The 19920-nt window shown below is 40.2% G+C and overlaps 2 protein-coding genes and 1 long non-coding RNA gene across 11 annotated transcripts in view; 1 reads left to right on the forward strand and 2 right to left on the reverse strand.

Moving 5' to 3' along the window:
* eif4g1a (eukaryotic translation initiation factor 4 gamma, 1a) overlaps positions 1-1933 on the reverse strand; it is a 20265-nt gene extending 18332 nt beyond the window's left edge. For 3 of the 7 annotated variants that reach the window (XM_037082676.1, XM_037082680.1, XM_037082674.1), the window contains exon 1: positions 1523-1931. The gene's annotated coding sequence lies outside the window, so the exon portion shown is untranslated. The other 4 variants (XM_037082675.1, XM_037082678.1, XM_037082677.1 and 1 more) reach the window with 4 other exon arrangements.
* On the forward strand, positions 1931-4792 carry LOC119010524. The gene is made up of 2 exons (XR_005071987.1): positions 1931-2068; positions 4545-4792. It is a non-coding gene; the product is annotated as an uncharacterized LOC119010524 (long non-coding RNA).
* On the reverse strand, positions 4067-15980 carry tfa (transferrin-a). 3 transcript variants are annotated; one of them, XM_037082698.1, is made up of 18 exons: positions 15960-15980; positions 11407-11545; positions 11170-11318; positions 10274-10376; positions 9972-10163; positions 9164-9293; positions 8954-9009; positions 7996-8159; positions 7716-7869; positions 7445-7608; positions 7245-7341; positions 7132-7152; positions 6849-7013; positions 6392-6542; positions 5255-5322; positions 4971-5155; positions 4568-4760; positions 4067-4416 (listed from the first exon to the last, which is right to left on the reverse strand). In XM_037082698.1, the coding sequence occupies exons 1-18, from the start codon at positions 15963-15965 to the stop codon at positions 4370-4372; spliced, it is 2184 nt and encodes a 727-aa protein (XP_036938593.1). In that variant the 5' UTR covers positions 15966-15980; the 3' UTR covers positions 4067-4369. The 3 variants fall into 3 exon arrangements, with proteins under 3 accessions (XP_036938593.1, XP_036938591.1, XP_036938592.1); XM_037082696.1 differs by lacking the exon at positions 15960-15980 and adding an exon at positions 15776-15814; XM_037082697.1 differs by lacking the exon at positions 15960-15980 and adding an exon at positions 14050-14085.
* Positions 15981-19920: the final 3940 nt, after the last annotated feature.

Consider the following 19920-nt stretch of genomic DNA (forward strand, 5'->3'; position numbering starts at 1 on the left):
TGAAATCAAATAGCAATGGACTTGTATGTTTTAGCCTCCACCCAAACCAGTCCATTATCTGAGCAGAAAAGTGTTGTGGTGACTTTTAAATTACTACAAAAAAGAGGACTTTAACTGCAAAAAACCTCATTCCTGTATTGGTCTGAGCATCTACTTCCAGCTCATACTTCACTGTCACCTAATCTTTTTGACTGGTCTGGTTTTGAGTGAATTTAAGAAAATGGATACCTCAGGTCAAAGTTCATTTACTGTGTTAACTGTGACTCCAATGCCCCCTGGTTGTGCTAGCTACATGCGCAAATAATCCATTCCGATAACAATCATTTTAGAGCCGATTACTCATCGGGATGAAAGACTGTTGTATAAGTGCTGAAATAGCCAACACATGGTGGATTGAACAAAAACGAAAATGAACACTATGAGCAGACGTGTCATGCACCATCCACCTGCTGACACAGGAACTATCGTTAGCTGCTAGCTTGTGCCATGCTTCTTTTAGACAGCTTCTCCGTGTACAAAGCTAACATAGGATTCCACCAGGAGAGGTGGCTAACAGTCGTATGGATCGTCAATAAATATGACAAGATAGTCAAGAAAAGCTTTCCAACGTGTCTTAACCAAATTATAGGATGGAAGGCATTTTGATGGCCCGCTAGCGAGGCAGCATTCCCGGCCGAAGCAGGTTAGATCGCTAGCCAGCGCCGGCTAACATTACGTGTCCCTCTATCATAGACATTTTGCTAAGTTACGCTACGTGGCTGAACGTTGAGTCCACATTTAACATTAACGCACAGTGACTACAGTCTTTGACTGTGCGGATGGATGATTATGTTGATCAATAAAAACACAAGAAATACAAAGAAGCTGATCCATGTCGCAATACTTGACAGCGATTAGGTTACAGTTAAGCTATTGTTGGTAATAATGTTAGCAGGTTAGCCCAGCTCTGTCCTACGAGGTGTATTTAGTTGCAGGCCCAGCCAGCTCCGCCAGCGAATGAAATAATCACACTGACATTTAACTTGAACCTATATTAAATCGGCTTTGGCAATAATATGATGGTTTAAAAATGTTACCATGAGGCGTTGGCTGTTAAACACAGTAGAGGTTTTTAAAGCATTAAACTGTAAGCATCAGGGCTAACTAACTTTACCTCACGGAGTCTACGATGTAACGGTTACCAAATGAAGATTAGCCACGAGACCGTGGAACCCCGGCTGTCATTTCAGTTAGCTACCGTTAGCTTAACTTTAGCCAAGCAGCTCTCGCGAAAGCCTCGAGATTAACTCGGTAACCGGCCTTAAACTACAGTGAAAACATTCACATAAATTCGGCTTCGTCCGTTTTCGTATTCTAGGCAAGATTAACTGGCTAGCGCTCCTAGTATGAGGACTGACAGCCGGCTGGGCCTGTTCGACCAGCTAACATTAGCAAGCTAGCCTGTGTGCCTTTGACCAATATGAAGCCTTGATCGGGGGTACTACTAGCTAGCATTACCGCCGTCAGTTGGTTTTATTCTTACCAGGAATCAATAGTGAATATGTTGTAAGATGGGAACTCGGGGAATCAGCCTCTGTTCAGTCTTCTGTTAATGAAAGGAGTGGTGTTGCAGTTTCCTTGTCCTTTACTCCAAAAGAAAAGTGATGCCCTTCTTAGCTATTGACTTAGCGAGCTAGCTAGCTGACCGGCAGATGGGGTGAGTGCTGTTACTGTCACTTCGGTTTAAATCCCCGGGCGTGCAAAAGTGACAGTGCTCAAAATCAAATAATATAGTACTTCGGGAGTACTATTGACAACTCCGATGGCCCCGAAAAAAGCCTCTGGACCGGAGGTCCATGATCAAGGCGTCGATGGTGACGGATTGCCGGTTAGGTATGTACACAACTGTCGCATCAGGAGGCTCAGAGCGAGGCCATAATGCGATGTTTCTGGTCTATGGAGCCGGTGCGCCTCCAAGTCGCATGGGTAACTTCCGGGAAAATTACGGTCTGATGCTGCTTCCTGGGTCATGTGATACTGGAGCTTCAATCAAATCATCCGCCCACCTCACTATCATTTAATATTGCAGGTAGCACACTACTCAAAATTAGGTGGGGATGTTTTAGTGTTTCTCTTGATTCTTTATTCTGTGACGTAAATGAATTTTAATTTGTGTTTTGTGGATATGTTTGCGCCCTCATTTGACTTTTCTTGCATATCCACGCACATATATGCACCCACATCCCCATAGTCCTACTCGACTTTGAGTTGTGTATATTAAGCTTAAACTAAAACAATACGGCCTACACGTGTAATGAATTTCACAAGGTGTTAATCGGTAGGGGCTTTTGTTGTTGTTGTTTGTTTTCTTCAGTCTTTATTGGCTCTGAAGGAGGTTTGATCTTTCAAACCACAGAGTCAACTGAAAAAAGGTTTCTATTGGAACAGTGCCAAAGTCTTCAAATGAGTCAAAGTATGATCTAGTTTATGAAATGGCCCATACAAGAGAAATGTTGTGCAACTTATTTAACTCACTCAACTCATGGCTAATAGATAGCTAATTATTGACCATAGAACTGATAAGAGGGTTTTTTTTTTCAATTAGGCCTGTTTTCATTATCCACTAATCTGACAATGATTCATTTTACTAATCAGTTCATATTTTTCCTCTTTAAAATGCCAGAAAAAAGTCAAATTAGATTATTTTCAGAGCCCGAGGTTCCATTTTCAATCTAGAACGGCACTCAGTACAGCACATACCTCCACCCTTTAATTCAATCAAGTTTAATCCAATGCCCTATTTGTTGTTTGTATAGCTGACAAAAGACCACTCCTCTATAAGGACATAGTTAAATCTGCTAGATCTGGATTTTTATTTGCATCCACATGAAAGAAATTCCAAGAGTTTCCAGAGTTTAGTGGAAACCTGTATAATGTTTTTTGTGTACCCCGGCTGACAAACGGACAAAACAAACAGACACAAGTAAAAAATGATGATAGATAATACATTTTTTATTGTTCCAACAAACAGTCCTAAACACACAGATATTCAGTTAAAAATCATCACGTATGACTAAAAATCAACAAATCCCACAGCTGAGAACAATCATTTGACCAGAATCAAAAGCTCAAAAGCTTTTCAGGAAATATGTTTGGGAACATGTGCTCCTGTAAAAAGAAGCCAAATCTAAAGATATAGGCCTTGAGGCGTGTCTTGTATTATTCACCTGTGCAGTCTTCATAATGACATGGCACATATTAGCACATATTTCTAAATCAGTTTGACTGGAACTAAATTGGAACAAGGCCTCCGTAAGGGCCCAAAGTTCATTTTTGACAGAAGGTTTGTCAACAGCTTCAGTCAAGAGTGTGTTTGTCTGTTGCCTAATTTTGGACATTGCAAAAGCATGATAACGATTTAATCAATGCACTTTGAAAACTCATCCTGAAATTGAGAACATTTTGAGACTGTTTTTGACTGTTAATGGCCATTTATCTTTCACAGCAGTTGTTATTGAACACTACACCCCAACAGGTCCATATGTACAAACTGTTTATCAAGTCCATGTACTTTTTGTGTCCTTTCAGTCTCCAGAAGTTTCTCAACCAAGTTTTTTGATCATACTGTTTGTGGCACTGGGAGTTAAATTGAAAATATTGTCACTTTATGTACATTTCAACTACTGTGCACTTACTTTTCAAGTGATAGTTACAAATTGTACAACCATGTCTGAAAGTATGGAGAAGGATAAGCAATTAATCAGATAAAATAAAGCTATAAATAAATGATGATGGATACAATAATATAAAAGAATATACACAATATGCAAAGTGAATAATAAATGAACCGATTAATGTTAAAATATAATTTTTTAATATTTTGTTTTGCTATATTTGACCTTTTTTGATTTCTTCTCTTTACTTTCCTCATTTTCTATGTAGTTATTCATTCTTTTATCTATTCCTCATTTTAATCACTCACTTTTTCTCCTAGTCTTTTATAGACCAATTCTCTTTTTATGGCACCCATTTGACTCCATACAAACAATTTACAAATTCAAAATCAGACCATGCAGTCAACACGAAAGAGCGTTAAAAAGCTTTATTTGAGAAAAGTCAGGCATGTGTTTGCAATACTAAACATGGATCCAATGACACAGGTAATGTAACATTACGTTTCAACAGCATGAAAATAACTACAACAGGGCATGATTGGTCACGGAATAGTTGATTTGTTGGTTCTGGTAATGATGGTTCTAGTAAAAACTGTTCTACAAGAAGATCAGTAAGAAAACACACAAGGCAATTTTTGCGTTGCGCGTGGGAAGGATGGGTAGGGTGCTCGAATCACTGAGGGCGGAATGAGGCACCGTGTGGTCCGTGGTCGCCACTAGTTTTTTTGCTGGCAGGAATGGAAAGTGCAAGATTTCTCCAGATCTGATGGACAGAGACAAAGACAAAAAAATCATTCTTAAGATGCAGCTTGGGAACACGTTATATTTATGGTGAGTGTGTGACGCTTCTAGGCCAAATTAATCTGTTATATTTCTGTCCTGTTATTCCAGACTCAACCCACGGTTGTACAAACCTGAGGTGCTGTCTGTGCAATTTCTGAGTGAAGCCATGGCATTCATGTACTCTGCTCCCAAGAACTGATCGTAGGATGTTTCAGCTCTGATCTCCTGCAGACACTTGGTGGAGTCCTTGAAGAGGAGGTTCCTTCCTAAGTCTGACTGGAACAGGTTGAACGAGGGATCGCTGCCGCCGATACCAAACTTGGACTGAAAAATAAAAACAAGATTAAGGTTTAGAACAGAAGCATTCATTTTTTGGTTTGTTTGTTGTAGAAATATCTATATGTAGGATGGAAATTAACAGGTGTGTAAAAATATTATGTTGACATGAGGCTTACAAATAATGGTTTATACCTCAGTATAAACCGACCTGTACAGTAACAACTAAATAAAAGTAACTTAAAAATCATCACCAACCTGCTGGTCCTGGAGGAAGTCGACCACCTTGCCGCGGCTCTCTGGACGAGTCACAACAGCGTGTGCGGGCACAAGAGCCAGGTGGCAGGAGAGGTAATCACTGACTGGCACTGGACTCTTGTTGTTCGGGCAGATCAGCTCGTAGTCATCCTTGTTCACGCCGCTAGCCCATGCTGGACCATTGCCTTTGACGAGGAGAGACAGCATGGACGAATGTTATAGCATTGTAGGCAACAAAACAGTCATGGCTAAGATGAAGAAACAGGTTGGTGTCAGACTCTTACCATTACTGTTTTCATCAACAATTGTGTGTTTGATGAAGGCAACATCACCGGCTCCCTCAACAAGACACCTGTAGTGATACACAACACATTGAATTGGGCAATATGAAGGAGGACGTTCTGAAGGAGTAATTCAAGAAATAGTTTGGTTGAATCTTTGGAAATGTATGCATTTTTTCACTTTGTTGCCAAAAGTTAGATGAGAAGATTGATACTATCCTGTGTTAAAGGGCAACTCCACCAATTTTACACGTGTTAACAGGTCTTCCAGTGTGTGACTAAATATGTGAAAAAGTAGTATAAAGCTTGTTTTGGCTCCAGAGGAAGCTGCGTATAATCTGATAAATTGCCCTTGACTGATGTCCGTGGCCAAGGTGCATCGTGGGTAATGTTCCTGGTTTTAAAAAAATGGAGAGGAACGCTCCCTCTGTTCCTGCCAATGATTTTGATCATTTTGTGATAAAATTCGTAGTAAGTCCAACAGTGTTACAGGAATGTAATGCTGGACCAGTGGAATTTCAAAACCTGTTGCCTATATTACCCAGAATGCAACTTAGCCACTGAGTGATATTTATGAGATTTCATGCAGCTTTCTCTGGAGCAAAAGACTACCCATTTCACTTATACACTTGTACTAATGTGTAAAATTTGGAGAGTTGGCCTTTGTGTACAGAGCTGCAGCTGGAAGGGCGCTCAGCTTAGCGAACTGGAACAGCTAATGGGCTGGCTCATTTAAAACTTTACAAATAATGCCTTTTAGTAGCCCCAAAGCTAAGTAACTCATTTATATAATTTCATTTCAACTGGTGTGTGTAAAAACTACTCAGCTGCAACCAGCAGAAAAGCTACAATGAGTGGATGGACACATTGTTTTTCAAGCACCTGCAGCATGGAAGTCCTCCTAAAACTACATATTTTTTATATTTCTATCAAATGAAATTAGATGAACTCTGCTACAGAGAACCAAGCTAGCCGTGTCCCTTTTGTTTCAGGCTCCACACAGACATGTGAGTGGTATAAATCTTTACTAATTCAGAGGAAGGAAGCAAACGTGTGCTTTCTCTAAAATGTCAAACTATTCTTTTAACACACATGCACATATAATTTTATGCTGAGAATAATTTCACGGTTGCACTTTACCTAAAGGCTCCAGCGTAGCCGTAGTACTGTTCAACACTACTGGCTTTGCACTTGGACTCATCTTCCACACCTCTGCCGCTGCCGGCACATTTGTTACAGAACACAGAGCTGGGGTCTGCTCCAGGGGCACAGCCCTCACTGAAGAACTTACCTGGGGAGAAGGATGAGACACAGACAGAATGGTGTGTTAGAGGTGTGGAAAATTACTTTTCTGCCACTGCAGGTAATGTTATGGTGTTCGACAGCACAGATGTCATAGGGTGGATGTTTTTTGGCAGAACTACAAAAACACATTGTTTTTTTTGTTTTTTTTTAACTAAGACAAGGATGGGTGAATTGAGGAGTCTGAGGAAAGAAGCTGCTCGGTAGTCTGGTGGTAAGGCAGTGGATACTTCTGTGGATGGCAGCAGAACAACTGGCCCAGAATTTTTAGGAGAAGAAGCATAAAGTCACTTACTGAAGTCACAGTCACTGGTCTGTTTGTGGATGAGGCCCATGGGGACGTTCCAGCCGGCAGTTCTGCCGATGCCAGTGTGGCAGGACCTCTTGCCCTTCAGGTTATCCCAGGTCACGCCTGAACCCTTCTTTACCACAGCAACCGCGTAGTAAGAAGAGGCTGTACCTGCAAGAGTGGAAGCACAGAAGAAGAAGATTCAGAGAGCCATCGGACAGATAATAAGTAGATTTACTTTTAGATTAAGTAAAACTAGAAGGAACAGAAATACAGGCGGGTTTATTACCTCCAGAGGTGCTGCATTGCGCTGTGGACAGAGACAGATAAGTATTAGTCATCTAGAAAAGGTAAAGTTGAACACAGGATTGTGTGTAGTGGTTTCTGTGCGACGTATCACACCTTGATCATACTGCTCCACCATAACAGGAACCAGACCACACTTCCCGGCTGTGTACGCCTCTCCTCCGTCCACTGCCATCGCGTCAGCCTCTCCGCGCTGCAGGATGATCAAGAAAAATCAGAGACAGAAGCGACAAAATGGAGAAAAAGGAGTCTCAAACAAGACCCAGGTGCTGTGTTTTAATCAAAGGGTGTTTTACCATAATCTTTTTAAGGCACCCGTCAACTGTGGCAGCATTCGGACATCCCATGATGGCGCCGTTCTCAGTCATGCTGTTGATGACCCATGCGTCGCACTTTTGTGTCTCTGTGGCGCCCACAGCGCACCATCTGATGGCAGAGGATGAAGTGGCTGCAATCGGCTCTGGACAAGTGAAGTGAAACATGACCGTCAGCCAGTGTTAGCCGTCCAGTGAATGTTTTTATCTGATGCTTTATAGAGGTTTCGATGTGTTTATCTGCTCATAGTACCTTTCTTGAGGGAGCGGACGATTCTCATGTATTCAGCTCCCAAATACAGGAAGGAATCAGTGTTCGGAGGCACCTGCACCAGACTCGTTGTCGAATCCTTGAACATCAGGTTTTTGGCAGGTGCATAGGCTTCAGAGGAGAAAAGGTTAAACTCCTGAAAGGCAAAAAGTAAGCAGACTTTATTGACATGTTGAGTTGAAACCCTTTATATCATGAGTCCATGTGCTGTTTTCTCTCTCTCTCTCTCTCTCTGTGCAGTATAAATATTTGTGTTTCATACCTGCACTGATTGGACACTGTCCCAGATTTTTTGGGCCAGCTGTGGGTCCTTGCGGGTGACAACAGCATGAGCTGGTACTTTGACCAGGTGGCAGGCTTGATAGTTGTCGATAGGCGCTCTGGTGTTATCCTTGCACAGCAACTCGTACTTGTCCTTTTCGGCCGCTGAAAGTGTGAACAGCAATGATTCAAAGGTTTTTCTCCTCCAGTCTTCTTGTTCTGAATAAATCTCTGAACCCTCCTTTCACTACCACGTTTTGTTATGTTGAAATATTTGTCTTATGCAGTCCCGGAATATTAGTTACGGTGTAGGATCCACCTGCCGCAGGTAATTAGCTTGAGTTTAAACAGGCTCTTTTGAACCTCTGCTTTATTATCGTATTTCTGCTGTTGCTCTCTGTCAGCAGAGCGGGGAGAGGCAGTGAGACGAGTAAAGTCACGTTCTTTGGACTGTTAAGGGAAAATCCTTCAAATAGAAATAGTGAAAATTCCTGTCACGTTACCGCTACATATGGTCAATAAAAGTGTTTAAAACATGTAAATTGCAACACATTGTTGCATAGAGCCACTACAAGATGTACAGAAAGGATAATGCATTCATTTGAATCATGTAAATGTGAGCTGGTTTGATTTCTCTTGTTTTCCTCCCTTTTCTTCGTGTTGAATACTTTCTTATCATAGGTAATCTTTTGCTACAGAAACAAAGTTTGATAATATTCAGATTGTGATTTAGCTGTGATGATGCCTGACAACAGGGCTGTCTTTGTCACTGAGAACTGTAAAAACATGTGTATGTAAACATTCATAATCACCTTTTGGTATTTTGTTTTTATCCTGGCATATTTCATTTAAACACTCATATGTACAAACATTGAAGTTCTTAGAGAAACATAATTTCAGTCTACTTTAAATGTCCTATACATCTGGCAGAACTGACAGTGTGATTGTGTGATACTGACCAGGTACAGTGAGATGCTTCACAAAAGCGACCTCGCCAGCGTCGTCTGCCAGACACCTGTAAAGTAGACCAGCCCACAGGTGCATCAGCATTACAGGTTAGACTGTCACCAGCAGTGTACAGCCTCTGACAGGTCATCGCTCGGACAACAAGTGTGTTGAGGTTATTAGAGGACTGTAGAAGAATAAGAAGGATAAAGAGTGATACTGACTGGAAGGCTCCACCGTAGTCATAGTAAGGCTCGCTGTGGGACCTGGAGCAGTCTCCCCTGCACAGTTCGCACAGTTTGCTGCCCCTTTGTGCCCCTGGGGCACAGCTGGCACTGAAGAAGTTGCTCACAGCTGCAAGACAACAACAAAGCAGGGCAGAGGCAACGATCTGAGTAATACCGAGGTTTTAAGAATGTTTATCTCTCTTTATTGTTTGGATTTTTCACATTTCTGACGTGGAGGTCTAACAGCTGCTTCAGCTAACGTCAAAGTTGGGTGTGGAAATATGAAATGCAGTTATTTTTGTTGGCCTTAAAGTGGACAAATTTGAATATGATGGGAATAATCAGCTCACAAAACTGCCTCTATGGAAATGTAGAATAAATATGCTTATATTTTTTCTTTCTAAGTGTTCGATGAGAATTCAAGTCTAATATGAAGTTGCAGCCAGCAGCCATTTAGCCTAGCTTAACTTCACGAGTGGCAACACAGGGAAACAGCTAACCCAGCAACAAAAACAACCTACCAGCACCTCTAAAGCACGCTAATTAACAAGTTGTATCTAGATTGGAGTGTAAAGCATCCCATTGTTTTTTCAACTTGTATTAGTTACACTTCAGTGTATAAATATAACAATGTGTGAGCTTTAGAGGAGCTTGTCGTGGATTTTGTCATCTTTGGACAGAGCTGCTAGCTGTCTTCCTGTGTCTCTAAGCTGAGCTAACTGGCTGCGGCTTCATATATCCTCATCTGACCCTCAGCAAGAGAGCAAATAAGTGTATACTGAACTTAACATTTTGTGTCTCTCACCTTCCTCCACCGGGCTGTCTTCAGCACCTGTCCACTCAATCAAACCCATAGACAGCAGGGTTCCAACAGGAATGTTCCAGCCTGCAGATTTCCCGAGCCCAGTGTGGCAGGACTTCTTCCCTCTGAGATCTCTGATGCCAAAGCCAGAGCCCTTCTTCACCACAGCGACAGCGTAGTAGCAGGTCTCCGATGCTTGAGAAACGCAGAACAATCGTGAGCCAAAAGTTCACAAGAAGCTCATAAAAAAAATAAATTAATAAATGCTAAGACATCCGATTTCTTGAACTGTTTGGTAAACATACAGGTGCCGTAGTCCTCAGCAATAATGGGGTGCAGGTCGTAGTTGTTCAGTCCAGCAACGTAGATGTCTCCTCCATCCAGAGTGATGGCGTCAGCTTCACCAGCCTGATTTAAAGTAACACAAACCAGCAAAATGATGCTTGACCTCTCCTACAACTCCCACACCCCCCAAACCTATAAATGCAGAATGTTTGGATGCATGTTTCTTTGCAGCAGCAACTGTGAAAAATAACATATTAATTGCTATTAATTAATTCAGAGGGAAATATGGTACTTTTTGCTACTTCTTACCTCCACCGAGGAGGTTTTGTTTGTTGGTTTGTAAGCAGGATTGCAGACAAACTATCAAACCAGCACAAACCTCCTTAAATTTTTCCTTAATTTCTATAACATTGCTAGATCTGGCATTTTTTTTGACATTGCTGTACATTTTTCAGGGATTAATCCACAGATCTTGATAACAATAAATCACAAACAAAATAATTTAGTTGACTGATTAGTACAAAAAGGGACTGTTTGTGTGTAACTTTTTCAATTTAAAAATGTAAGATGTTGCTTTGACAAGTGAACCAACAAACAGTTTATGAATAAGATAAATGACCTCAGCCTTGATCTGCTGCAACACCAGGATATTTAATAAAAACACAACATTATTCTATAAAACATGATGCATTGTTATTGATTAACTCTAGCCTGACCAACTACAAGATGAAAAAGTTATTATTAAGGACATGAGTAAATGGTCTGAATCGTTCCTCTATCACCATCAATCAATCGATCATCATCATAAAAAAATCTATCTAGCCTCTGTAGGATCCATTAATCAGCAGTTTTGATATGCTTGATAAGATGAAATCAGACATCTCATTAATGTTCTGGTGGGTGTTTCTCTCCTCACCTTGATCGCGATGATGCAGTCGATGGTGTTGTCTCTCTTCACGCAGGAGAACACGGGGGCTTTGGCCATGAGGTCATTGCATTTGCGGAGCTCCTGGTCCGACTTCACGCACCATTTCACCTTCTCAGCGGGGGCCGCGAACACGGCGGCTGCAAACGCAGACGGATCGTGAAACGAATGCAGACAAGTCGAGCCTGTAAAGAATCTGTGGTGAAAATAAAATCATGAAGTCTTTACCGAGGCATCCGAGCAGCGCCACAAGGAGGAGAGTCTTCATGCTGGACTTCGAGGTCTCCAGGTCAGCAGAGCAGAGTGTGCAGGAGGCGGCTCGGCCTTTTATAGCAAAACCTCTCTGACAGAAAAAACCCAAACCCCCCTTAAAGAGAGAGAGAGAGAGAGAGAAAAAACAACTGTTTGCTCAGGTTTCCTAATGTGCGCGTGCATGGAGGCTCGTGGGTGTGTGTACTTTAGTGTGCTGGTACAGGAGATGGCAGAGAGACTGGGACTCTCCAAAATGTCCACATAATGGAAATTCAGACTACTCAAACTATTTACACTTGTGAAATCATTCAGAGGAGCTGAATATATGTCTTCTATGTAAAATGTGTGTGTGTGTGTGTGTGTGTGTGTGTGTGTGTGTGTGTGTACAAAAAAGGATTAACCAATATGTATATTGATTAATATATTAATTAATTCATAAGAAATAAACCAATTAATACGATCACAGAATTTTCAAGCTTCACACATTTCTTCTTTACATCGGGCTTTTATTTGCAATGGGAATGCATGAACTCTGCATTCATACCCGGGTTTTTATCACCTTGGCTCGGCTCTGATCAACATACGGCCCGGTTGGACACGCTCAATTCCGCCGCGCGTAGTGATGACGTGTAATCAACATCCAGTGGTAGTGAAAATAAAGACGGAATTTTGGATTCATCTATCCAAGGACGTTTTATTACTGGACACAGTGTTGGAGGTGGAGCCCCGTTTATTATTATGAAAGCTGCTCAGCGGTGCTTTGAAGCCATAAAAACTCGACTTCCCGTCTATGAAAATACCTGGTTACACCTGAGCCAGCTAACTTCCGGTTTAGATCCGGGCCAATTTGAATCGGCTCAAATTATGACTGTGAAAACAATTAATTTCAAGGGGGGTGTGACGCTCAAAATAACTATAATATTAAATAAATATTAATTATTTTTAAAAAGCCCAAATAACCTACATAAAACATTGAAAAAGCCAAGATCTTTTTAAATAAATGAATGGCCTTGGACACAGGGATGTGCAGGCAGATGAAGGATGATAAATTATGAGATAGGAATACATAATTTGAATTGTAGGCTTAGTCATATGAAACACAACAGACCTATACCTTCTACAATGTAGCTTAAAATGACATGACAAGACAAAAAAAAAAAAAAAGTATTTTTCTATGCCTTTTTAATTTAGTCCACAGAACAAGGAAAGCATGTGTTCTCAGAAGACTATGCATCATCATTAGGCCTTGAAAATACAGCTCATTTCAGTCACAAGGAGATTTAATGAAGAATTTATAGGGTCCGCTGTATTAAACACACACACAGAGCCTATATTGACATGGTCACGTTGGTGTGGACTCCTTAAGTTCTTATTTAGCCATAACCCCTCAACACTGGTCCTGCAAGGCATGCACCAATCCATTTTTTCTCCCCCGATACTGTACCTACACTTACAATATTTCTAGTATACAGATCTGATACAGATGTTCCTGTTTTCCTAAATGTTGCATTTTCCCTTTGTGGAACTATGACTTTATGACATGGATGAGTACAAGGACAAGGTGTGTTCAGGTGCTCTGTGTTTTTATTCAGTTCATCACCTGTTTGACTGCCCGTCCAGTGGCCTGGTGAGGACACAAGAAATGACTGATTGATTTAAGAGTTCATCAAGCTTTACAGATTTGTGATCCAGGAGAACAAATACCCAAGAAACTGTTTTCAGGTGAATTTCTGCTGAGATCTGAAACTTTGTATTTGATACAGTAAATCCCACCAATATGCTGTTCTTTGCATTATTAACCAGTAGTGGAAGAAGTATAAAGATAGTTAAGCAAGAGCAAGTGTTAGATTGAAGGATTCCTGTCAGTGTTATATTATCAGGCTACATATTATATAGTGTTGGCGGCATTTTCCTCTTGTAGATGTCAAAATTGGAGCTAATCTCATCCACTTAATAAATAGTTGGTTAGTTTGAATTATAACTACAATTGTAGCTAACGACGGGTGTCAAATAAATGTAGTGTGAGTGCAATATTCCCCTCAGTAATACTTGAGTAAAAATACTTGGTCACATTGTACCACTGCCATTAAAAAAAACTTGTTTTTGCTCTCTGTTTCATATCTTTATCCTGAAATGACACTAGTTGACAATGAGGCATGACCTGGGAAATGCAGTTTTTTGGGGGGAGCACGTCCTTAAGAAGAAAGGAAGAAATACAGCTAAACCTGTCGTTAAATAAGCTTCCATATTTTCAAGTAATTCTTCAGGCAGTTCATGCAAAAAGGGGAATGATGCTTTAGAATTAGTTGCCGCGAACATCAAATGAAAAAGGCAAAAGTCAGTGAAAAATTGCATTTACTGAGAAAAGCAGCAGTGACCCACATCAGCGTCATGTTTACAGAGTCAATGTTGCCTAACAGAAGAGCAAAGGGTCCTGTTGATCTGTAAATTGAACCTGTAACACATCTTTCTTTGTTCACAGCAACAGCTGCCAGAACGCTTTCACAATAGATTTGGTGTTTCATGAGGGGTCATGGGTGCTGCAACTTCAGACCTTCCGAAATTGCAGCACCCATGACCCCTCATGAAACATGAACGACTGAATAAATCAGAGCTTACCTGACCAAACCCCACAATCATTTTATAGCCTGCTTACATCAGATAAGAATAGAGATTTCTGGAATGAAGAAGCCAAAGGAAGAGAAATAATTATTGGAATGGTATTATTATCTGCACCATCCTGCATCAAAAGTCAGATTCTCTGTAAGTCATAACTTTTCAAAGGCTTTTCAAAAGATGTCATTGTTCACCACTTTCTTGTCTCTTTTCTGTCTGTCCTTACCCTGTTCGAAACATCGCTCTGTGCTCTGCTTTTCTTTGTTTGTTTTTTTATTTTGAACTTCCACAGTATAGTGGGGTGGAAGTGGAAATACTCAAGGAAGGTACAAGTACCTCAAGATTTTAACGCTGTACTTAAGTAAATGTACTTTGTTACATCCCATCACTGCCTTCAGATGAAGGATTTAGTGGTTCTTAAAGGTGTAATATGGTTACAGTTGGTCAAACATGAAGCTTTGATCAGTTTGTGCTGTGCGCACATCGAATCCTACAACCTGCAGTATCATCTGACCGCACTCGAACTGGAGGTGGCAGAACGAGCAGATAGATACACGGGGAGAGGGAGTACAGGTGATCAACAATGGTTACAGGTGTTCTTTGTCTGCAGGTGTGATTGGACACAGGAAAGTATCTCATTTAAAAGTGTACCAACCTCTAAAAGCAACTAAATCCTTGTTGGTCAAAATCTTTAAAAAAAAAAAAAGAAAAAAAAAAAGCAAAATCAGCACATTGCACAACACCTGTTGATTGATCGAGGCCATAATAGATTTTTTCTACAAAATCCTGTTTGCTGAATCATGTAACCCTGACCTTAGTCTCACCCTGCCATGACTAAATCTTTATTTTCTCCCCGCTCCACTGACACAAACCCAACACTGCGTGTACACACACCCACACACATTTTTGTGTCACATGAGTGATTTAGTGACACACACTATCACTAGATCATGACTGCAGAGCATGTGATTTGAAACTGACAGTCGATCAAGAATAGACCTTAAAATGTACTCACCGTAGATTCTCGATGCTCTCTGAGCCGTCTGCACGGTGCAGAGAGGAACCTCCAGAGGAAGCAGGTTAATGTATTAATTAAAAGGTAAGTAACTTTTGATTTTTTCCCTTTTGGAAAAATCATTCCTCAAAACTTACTTGTCAACATAGTAAATCTAGTAAATCTCCTTTTCCCTTCTTCTAATCACTCTTATGTGATGGATTGATATATTTTATTTCAAACATGTAAACATAAAATAAAAGTAAGCGTGAAAAAACTTGTTTCAAAAAAAGAAGAACAGGAAAATAAAAATGGAAAGTAACAGTTACCTATACAAGAAATTCAATAAAGAAATTCTCATATATATATATACATATATATACCATAACTCAACTAATTGTCAAACCAATTGTCTATGATTTGTATACATATATGTACAAACTTATCTTGTATCATAAACCTACACACACTTTTCAGTTAACTCTGATAATACTTCTATCTTTTATTTATCCTTATGTTCCTTGTTGTAATTCATGTTTTGTTAGCTTTATCATGTCTGTTTGGAACATTTTTCATGATTTTGTTGTTTGTATATTGACTGTGTGTGTGAAGGACAAATCACTGTGTATCTGTATTTGGAAAAGTGAGTTTTTCTAATTGTTACCGCGTCTGAACATGTCTCCTTGAAAAAACAAAAGTGTGACAGGTTGTTTTCAGCTCCTTCTGGTTACCAACATCTCCTGTGATTCCCCCACACATCGACCAGTTGTCCTCAAGATGTTTTCTGCTGCAGCTCGTCACGTTCTCCTCACATCACACCTGTTTCCAATTACAGTCATCAGACCCGCCAGACTTGGGCTACTGGTTGGCAAGCTTTACGTTAGCATTGCTCTCTGACAGATGAAGGACCGTCTCTTACTCTCATGGTTGATGTTGATTCGAGTCTTCAGGCCTGCGTCAGTTTTCCTGTGCCCTCACAGATTACTGTGCCTGCCTTTGTCAATCTGTGCTGACACTTGACTCAGCAGCATTACTGTAATGACACCTCTTGAGTCAGCGAGCCAAAAACAAGACCCACTGCTGTGCTCACTGCACAAGTTGACATTTATGCTGTGTGCATTAATTATTCAGAAATCAGGCAGGGCTGTTATTCTACTCCTGTACTTAATTTATTATTATTATTATTATTATTATTATTATTATTATTATTATTATTATTATTATTATTATTATTATTATTATTATTATTATTATTATTTACTTATCTAGGTATATGTATTTCTATTCTGTATTGTTGTTTTTCCTTGGGAATAAACACTACTCAATTTAAAAAAAAAGTTAAAGTTCAGATCATCGGTGGATACGTTCATGTTATGGGTTTATAATTGTATTAGCCTTTTAAACAAATACATATTCGGTGCTATTCATTTAAAACCCCTCCCTTGTTTTGATTTTAATCCAGCTTCCTGAAATACCTCTGGGCCTCTTGTGATTGGCTGCGTGTCTGTGAGTCCACAGGGCCTTCCTGACTCCTGACTGTGCTAAATCAGAGCGGATAAGCTTATCAACAATGATTGTTCACCTGAAACATGCAGAGCACAGGGATAACAAGGCCTTGCAAGACTGGAAATTACATACAAACACACTTTTGGTCCATGCGGGCTGGTGAGCGCAAGTACGTGAAAAATATTCTGTATGTTACATCATAGCAACCACCCCTCCCCTTTAGATCAATGTAGTAATTACCCTCAATATAAGTGAATGTGTCACCTGAAAGAAAAGTGCTGCCAAGGCAAAACATTTTGTATTTTGCACCTGACTGAGTAAAAGTTGAGTATGACGGCAGCAGATAGGCGTGACATAAAGCTTAGTCAGTGATGATTCATTGTAATACCCACACATGACGAGAGCAATCTTTGAAAACAAACACAGATTCTTGAAAAACAAAACAAAACAAAAAAAACACCGGGAATGTTAATCAGGAGGTATTGACACTGCCTGTACCTGCTTTTCATTCTTGTGATGTTCACAGTGACCTTTTACCGTGCCTTTGTGGTGGTGGAAAAAGTATCCAGTAACCAAACCAGAACCACAATGTAAAAACACTATTACACGCATGAGTAAAAGTACAGAAGTATCAGAAGTAAACATAAAAGTCCTGCTGAAACATGTAATGTGTGTTCACAGTACCGATCAATGCGTAGGTGGCCTTTTACTCCTGTAGCTGGTGGAAGTCACGTCTACCTAATTTTTTTTACAGTTTAGTAGTTTAGTCTATTAGTTCCCAACCTCCATGGCACATCTGAGAGGTCGTGAGATGAATAACGGAAACACACCAGAAGAAACACACTTACAAATTCTCAGTTATTATTATTATATATTTTTGGGTGTTTTAAGGAACATGGGGCATATTTATTTCTTTGGAACTTACAAAAATCATCATGTTTAATCAATCTGAGATATTTTGGGGGTAAATATGTGTTTGGTGGATCTGGAGATCCGTTCTATCCTTGTGAACACGATATCTCAAGAATACCTTGAGGGGAACCTCCTCACTGACTTTGTTTGAAAAGGGTGTTTTGGATTTTGAGTACAAAGTGATCATATTTCATATTTAGTCACATCCAGCAGTTTTTGCAGGACAGGAGCGACCACAAACACATTTCACCAGCGATTCGGGAGATTCAAGTCTTCCATCTGCAAAGATGCTTCTCTAAACTGCAGGATCCTGTCACCTCTGCATATTACGGATACTCCAGTGATATGGCATTACTGTCATGAAGTTGAGGGAGGCAGATTAAAAAAAAACAACAGGAGACACATCCTGACTTTAGCTTCTGAAACACTGGATCCTACATTTTCCCATAATGCAGCTAAACAGCATCTTCTGAAACCTCCATGCCTCCAAAATGCCAACTTCTTTTACTCTCCACACCTCCCGTTTGTGACACATGCTGTCAGTTTCACACCTTTAGCCCAACGTAAACAAATAACTTCATCAAGCTTAGATTTTTCAAGCTTCAGAAATCTCCCGCAGAGCCACAGAAGACATTACACAACTGTCCTCAAACGTCAAGTCGTAATCCCTGTGACAAACAAACTGAACTTTGTGTGTAGAATTGGTGCGAGTGCCCCTTTAAACTCAGGCCTGATCACACATTAACTTCCATTGACTTCCATTCTGAGAAGCAGCTGAAAGGTCCAGAGATGACTGGGGTCAACATCCTTCTTATGCAACAGGCGTAAACCTCAAACAGGCCAGTTCTGACGGCTGTCTGCTGTCCTGGTTACCTCATCGACCTTTCAGCACTGATGATTACAATCGGGTGTGAATGCAGGTTATCACTGTCCTAACATTTAAGACCGAACAGATGCTTTCGTGCAAAGAAAACTTTGATATCTCAGTGGTATGGCTTGTTTTTCTGTATTTTTCGGGAGTTAATCGAGGCAAATAAAGCATTTCTCTCTCAAGGGGTAAAAGGTTCAGTACTCCACTATGAATTTATTGAGCCCTTGGTTGGCATATTTCCTCCTGCCGTTTGTCCGTGACACCAAAAAGCCAGATGATGAAGGAATGCCCCTCACAGCACCGACAGACTGAGGACAGTGAAGCAGTCGGTATCCTCATCTGTTTGTACAGCTGCAAGTCCTTTTCTTTCAACTCTGACTGCTGCCCCGTATAAACAACTAACTAGTATCAGTTGGGCCCCTTACTGAAAAGGAGACTATGATAAAACATAATATAGAGGCTTGACACAAAATGTGATCTTCAGACAATATAAATGGGGCATTAAAGTTGTTGTTTCTATATAATGTAGTATTGGACACACTTCTTTGTGGTCTTAAAGAGACAACAATACCCAATCTACCACACCAGTACATTTCTAAGTGGATGAGAGAAATTGTGAATTGCTCACACGTTAAGATTTAAGCCCATATCCTTACAAAATTGTGTTTAGAATTCAGTTTAGCACTGCAGCAAAACATTATTTGTATTATTTTTTATAGTGTAAGAAAATTGTAAAAAAAAAAAAAAAAAAAATGCTCATCAGAATTTCCAAGAGCACAAAGTGACGTTCTTGTTATTGTCCAAACAAAAGTTAAAAAACAAAAAACAGAAACTCTTCATTTACTGTCATAAGTGACAAAAAGAGCAGATTCCTACATTCAAGATGCTGCAAACTGAAATAAAATAGTTGCCAACTAATTGTCTTTTGATCGACTAATCGCTGCAGCTCTTATTCGGTTATAAAAGGTCAGTTGTATTGCTATTAACATACCAAGAGCTTTTTTTTCCATTGTCTCCCTGATGGGCGTGTTCACAATGAAAATGTTTTGACAAATGACCACCGAGCTCATTCTGATACCAGTGAAGCGTCATCTTAGCATACATCACCTCCATTTTTCCAGGGCTGGAGCATTTGGTAAAAAAACCTTTTAAATACAGAAATGTTGAATAGAAAAGGAAAACACTGCTCCACAGGACCAATTGCAATGACTTAAAAAGGTGAACCGTTTTCTTGTGAGTTTGTCACTCAAACACATTTTCAAGGCTGAGCAAACCTTCTGTATTAATTTCCAAGTAAATCAAACATTTGTAGAGCTTAATCCTAATTATTTACACCGGCTGGTGGTCATCTTCGTCACCATGTTTACTGGATTTTGTTGCCATTTAAAGCCCATTACTGCCACCAGCTGTCCATGTGGCATCCTAAGTCAACATGATTTTTCACTTAAATGCTCTACGATCATGTATTCCAGACCTCATCATGTCTCATCTGAGAACTCTTAATGTTGCTAATGAACTGTTTCATTTACTAAACATTGTCAGTATTTAATGTTGGCCTCAACATCTGATAATCTGACATGCCAGACTAGTT

The sequence above is a fragment of the Acanthopagrus latus genome, chromosome 21 (genome assembly GCF_904848185.1).
Source record: "Acanthopagrus latus isolate v.2019 chromosome 21, fAcaLat1.1, whole genome shotgun sequence".
Classification (NCBI taxonomy): domain Eukaryota; kingdom Metazoa; phylum Chordata; class Actinopteri; order Spariformes; family Sparidae; genus Acanthopagrus; species Acanthopagrus latus.

What these genes read in the sequence shown, in the direction of transcription:
- tfa (XM_037082696.1), bottom strand. Translation starts at nt 15,799, where the DNA reads ATGTGTGGGGGAATCACAGGAGAT. An exon ending in ACTGCATCATCGCGATCAAG is followed by an intron (nt 10,377 to 11,169) that starts GTGAGGAGAGAA and finishes ACTTTAAATCAG; the next exon opens with GCTGGTGAAGCTGACGCCAT. An exon ending in GGCTACGCTGGAGCCTTTAG is followed by an intron (nt 5,323 to 6,391) that starts GTAAAGTGCAAC and finishes GTATCACTACAG; the next exon opens with GTGTCTTGTTGAGGGAGCCG.